Raw genomic sequence first — 4889 nt, 5'->3', positions numbered from 1 at the left:
TTTCTTCGTACTAATTCTGAATTTAAGCTGATTGATTTTTACACTATCCAACAATTGTGCAATATTTTTATTTGTGTACTTTCTTCGATTTCTGTCGTAAAAGTTGGAAAAAAAACTTTGCAATATTTATTGCAACTGATATTTTAGAACTTATTCGAAATGAATGAACGAAATGTTTAGATGATTACTTTTTTTTCTCTGTTGAAGAATCATTGTAGAAATCTTTTGTTACATGCAAATGCTTCTATTTTTTTGTTTGCTCTCTTATTCTTGTTATTGATTTTTGATCCTTACATATTTACTATGACTTACGACCTTCCAACGACTTATGCACTCGAAATAACAGAGATAACGTTACCTTTTTCCAGATTCACGATGTCACGAAAGTTTCTGGTTGGTGGAAATTGGAAAATGAATGGCGACAAGGTCCTCATTTGTCATTTGTTTATTTTTTATTTTTAAATTATTTTGTTAAAATTATCAATTTTCATGTGGATTCCAGTTATGTACTTTCTTAATTTGAAGATAGCATCTTTGCAATTTTAGTGTTCAAAAAGAAAATTGGTTGATAGGTTTAATCGTTTCAAATGAGCTGTGTTTGAGATTGATCCTACATGTCTGACTGTTTCCGAAGTACAAAAGATAGCATATTGAGTGGATTCAGCCACTCCTCAATAATAAGTGAAGCGGAAGTCCCATCGGAAATGTGTCGTTGCGAATATGTGTTCCTACATCTTTCTAATTCTATAATAATTTCGCCTGCGTTTGGGAACTAATATAGCGAATGTTTTGGTTTTTAGGCCAGTGTTGATAGTATTATTAAATTTTTGAACGATGGAGCTGTGGTACCAAATGTGGATGTTGTCGTTGCACCGCCTGCACCATATTTGTCGTACGTAAAGGAGAAAGTTAAGAGTGGCATCGAAGTATCAGCACAGAATTGCTACAAGGTAAAACAAACAATGAACTCATTTATTGGCATTTTAATGTTCTTTTTCAAGCATTTTATAGCTTTATTTCAAATTCAGTCCATAAATTATCCGATGATTCAAACTATAACTGAGGAGTTTGGGATATTTTCAACTCAGAAAAAAAAATTCATTATTGTCATACTTTTCAGGTTGCAAAGGGTGCATTTACTGGTGAAATTTCTCCGGCCATGATTAAAGATTTAGGTTTGCATTGGGTCATTTTGGGACACTCCGAACGACGCCATATTTTTGGTGAATCTGATGAGTTAATTGCGGAAAAAGTTGTGCATGCAATCGAAAGTGGTCTACAAACTATCTTTTGTTGTGGTGAAAAATTGGATGAGCGAGAAGCTGGAAAAACGAAAGATGTCAGCTAATTTTATTTCTCTAAAATTAGTCTGTTAAGCTTATGGATTATTTTTATATTCTACACGTTGATTTAGTATAAAGTTATTTAGAAGTTCTGTTACAGAAAGTGACCCTCAGGAACTGTTGATCAGTGACAGTTGAAAAACGATAGCATTTCAATATTTTAGGTGAACTTCCGACAGCTTCAAGCAGTTATTGACAAGAAGGCGGACTGGGCTAAAATTGTTATAGCTTATGAGCCTGTTTGGGCTATTGGCACCGGAAAAACAGCTTCACCAGAACAAGCGCAAGAAGTGCATGGTTGGATTCGAGAATTTCTGAAAGAAAAAGTATCGGCGGATGTAGCTGCGAATACGCGTATCCTTTATGGAGGTACAGTATTGCTTAATTTTATTTCTGTAAATTGCATATGATGATTTTTGTGGAAATCCCTCATTTTTGTTATACTTTTGAAAGTTAATGGATTTAGCATGCTCACATGCAAATATTAGGCATGGAACTTTATACAAATTCTGGATTGATACAAAGGAATGCATGAAGTTATGTTAATTCACCATTTAAAATTGCCAGCTTCAGAACTATTTTTTTTCCTGCATTAGGAAGGGTTGAATTAGGGGAATACTAATATTTGATGGGTAATCTTGGATACCACTATTGGTTGTAATTAATTTTCATCTCTCTTCTCTTTTTCTCATTTTTCTTTCTCCCTTTTTTCCATTTGGCTATCTCCTTTTATAGTTTTGCTTACTCTTATTTGTTTGTGTGATAGGTAGTATCTGGCAGAAACACATGCATTTTTTTTCTTGTTCGGAATTTTTCAGGATTTATTTATATCATTTTAGTGATCTGCATTATCTGTTGAAGTTTCACATTTTGTGTAAATTTTCAGGGTCGGTAACTGCTGAAAATGCGGCCGATCTGGCGAAAAAACCTGATATCGATGGTTTCCTGGTTGGTGGCGCTTCATTGAAACCTGATTTCATCAAAATTATTCATGCCCGTGATTAATTTAGTAGCTATTTGAATGTTCTGATGATTAATAATACTTGAATAACAATAAATAATATTTGTCATTCATCTTATTCATCTTTCTTGAATGTTTGGTAGTAACTGTAGAATTTGTTGTTTTTGTGTAATAGTTCCGTAATTTAATTTATGGATAATTATATTGGCAGTTAAAAAGATTTTTTTAAATCGTTTATTAGTATTATTGTTTTTTGTTAATTGTAGAGTTTCAGTGTGCTGTTCGATCAAGAAAAGAAATTTTTTTCTATATGACTTCTTGTTGCATCTATTCATGTCTCAATCATTTATTTAAACAAATACTGAGACGACTTCCAAAAATTCCCTTCCATTTACTTCTATGAGAGGTTGATGGCATGATGGCATGATACAGTTCTAACTGTATCATTAAATGTATCGTTGAGTGGTCTGAATATGTTCTTCGATCCGGATTATTGTAAGAATGGGTGATTGAGAAGGCAAAAGATCTTTTGCATGTCCATTATCATTTTTTGGAAGACAACAAAGAGAGAAAGAGTACCAGGCTTCATGTTTGTGATTAAATCCTATGCATTTAAAATTTGAACTTGTAATTTAGGATTTAATAAGTGAGTCATCGTTATCTTAAATATTTCTCCGGGATATAAATACATATATCCGGTTGTTTTATTGTTATCAGTGTTAACTGTTATCAGATATAGGAATGGAATGATATGATGTGTTAGATGACCTTATATAACATTTGAATTCTGTTCTCATGATAAGAAGGTAAACATAAGAGCGGTTGAAATGAAATCATTTGGAATGAGTAACACTAATTAGTACAAAGATCGGCTGAATGATCTGTATACTAATTCGATCATATAAATAATTGAGTGATAGTTTATGAGTAAATGGATTTCCAGGCTATCTCGATGAGTAATATATATGTGAATGAGCCAGCAACAAATGGCAAGGTATGTTCCGAAATCTTTAAAACTTTATGACCTGAATCAGAGAGAATATCAAAGTCCGCTTTTTCTAATATATTGATTATGAAGAAATTTTTAGCAGTACCATCATTAGGATATTTGCTGCTTTTATATCATTAAGGTGGAAGAAGTATTGGGTCACTTAAGTTAATCATAAATGAGGTAAGTAACCAATGACGAAGATAGTTTTTGAAATTGTTAAAATTGGAACTCAAACTTTAAAAGCTTTACCAAACTTTTGGATTTTCCTCATTTGTAATGAGAGAAATTTCTATCTTAGGTCTGTATGAAAACAACAGTTGGTGACATTGATATCGAATTATGGTCAAAGGAATGTCCATTGGCATGTCGAAATTTCATCCAGTTATGCATGGAAGGCTACTATAATGGTACGATATTTCATCGAGTAATCCGAGATTTTATCGTTCAAGGTGGTGACCCAACGGGTACCGGTGAAGGAGGTGAAAGTATTTATACTGCTTCATTCAAGGTATTTTTTACAAAATTAAGTGAATTGTAAGTGAATGACACAATTTAAGAATACTTCTTTTTAGGAAATACTTTATATATCCTATATTTTTCAGGTTTTTTTTTTCTGGCAGTAAGATTCTAGGGACACTCGTTTGCCTTTTTAATCATATTAGTTGATGATCCAAAGATTTGATCATATTCTGTGGTTTTGATCAGCTTCTGTGGACGTTATAGAATAATGGTGGCTTTAATATCTGGCTTTCTTTTTGCTTATCTATATAAGAAGCATAACTTCCAGAATGAATTCCATCAACGGTTGAAGTTTAATCGTCGTGGTCTTGTTGGAATGGCTAGTGGAAATGATGGGATGAATGGTTCTCAATTCTTCTTCACTTTAAATGCTACACCAGATCTCGACAAAAAACATACTCTTTTCGGAAAAGTTTGTTCCTTTTTTGAGCACGCAGAAAAGTGTATTCGGGCTTTTTTTAGTAACACTATGAAATATGTAAAATTTCAATAATTAAAATCGTAATAAAATGTGAAAAATAAAGAGATCATGAAATGGAATATATCGAGATGAGATATATTTTTAGTTAACAGTTTATATTGTTTGTATTAATGTGTAATATAATATTTATTGAAGGTTGTTGGTAATACACTGTTCAATATGTTACGTTTGGGAGAATGTGAGATAGGAGATGATGATAAGCCGCTTACAAAACAGAAAATATTACAAGTGAAAATATTGAGTAATCCATTTAATGATATTATTCCACGAGAAAAGAAGAAAGATAAAAAGAAGAAGGAGAAAATTCGGGACAAAAAGGATGCTAAAAAGTGAATGTTTTGCAAATAAACTTTTCATGAAAGTAGAACTTTTTCTTAAGCCAAATATTTTACGAACACGGTAGTATAGTTTCAATAATTGACAATAATGACGGGGGTAATAAGTAGGGAAAAGGAAGTTAATAAATAGAACGAATTTAATAGTTTTAATGAAGAAATCGGTTTGAAACTACAAAATATTGGATTAATTCTTTCGCTGCATAGATTCCGGATCGATCAACCTCTTAGTTATCAATAAATTTGAACGAAAAAGTGC

The 4889-nt window shown here is 32.2% G+C and overlaps 2 protein-coding genes across 2 annotated transcripts; both read left to right on the top strand.

Annotated features, from left to right (window-relative positions):
* Positions 1–362: 362 nt before the first annotated feature.
* Positions 363–2515, top strand: LOAG_09607 (triosephosphate isomerase). The gene is made up of 5 exons (XM_003145134.2): positions 363–426; positions 801–950; positions 1121–1339; positions 1508–1712; positions 2230–2515. The coding sequence occupies exons 1-5, from the start codon at positions 376–378 to the stop codon at positions 2346–2348; spliced, it is 744 nt and encodes a 247-aa protein (XP_003145182.1). The 5' UTR covers positions 363–375; the 3' UTR covers positions 2349–2515.
* A 724-nt stretch (positions 2516–3239) lies between these two features.
* On the top strand, positions 3240–4628 carry LOAG_09606 (cyclophilin-type peptidyl-prolyl cis-trans isomerase-16; the record flags this gene model as incomplete). Its single annotated transcript, XM_003145133.2, has 4 exons — positions 3240–3298; positions 3594–3803; positions 4083–4226; positions 4431–4628. Exons 1-4 carry the CDS (start codon positions 3257–3259, stop codon positions 4626–4628), a joined length of 594 nt encoding a protein of 197 aa, XP_003145181.1. The 5' UTR covers positions 3240–3256.
* Positions 4629–4889: the final 261 nt, after the last annotated feature.

This window comes from Loa loa (genome assembly GCF_000183805.2).
Source record: "Loa loa unplaced genomic scaffold supercont3.426, whole genome shotgun sequence".
NCBI lineage: Eukaryota > Metazoa > Nematoda > Chromadorea > Rhabditida > Onchocercidae > Loa > Loa loa.
Note: the sequence above shows the minus strand (reverse complement) of the source record. Positions and strands in the feature narration are given on the sequence as shown.

Bases quoted from the DNA above. Each gene is read 5' to 3' on its own strand.
- LOAG_09607 (XM_003145134.2), top strand. From the start codon at position 376: ATGTCACGAAAGTTTCTGGTTGGTGGAAATTGGAAAATGAATGGCGAC. The intron at 1,340-1,507 runs GTCAGCTAATTT...TCAATATTTTAG, and splicing joins AAGCTGGAAAAACGAAAGAT to GTGAACTTCCGACAGCTTCA. The intron at 1,713-2,229 runs GTACAGTATTGC...GTAAATTTTCAG, and splicing joins TACGCGTATCCTTTATGGAG to GGTCGGTAACTGCTGAAAAT.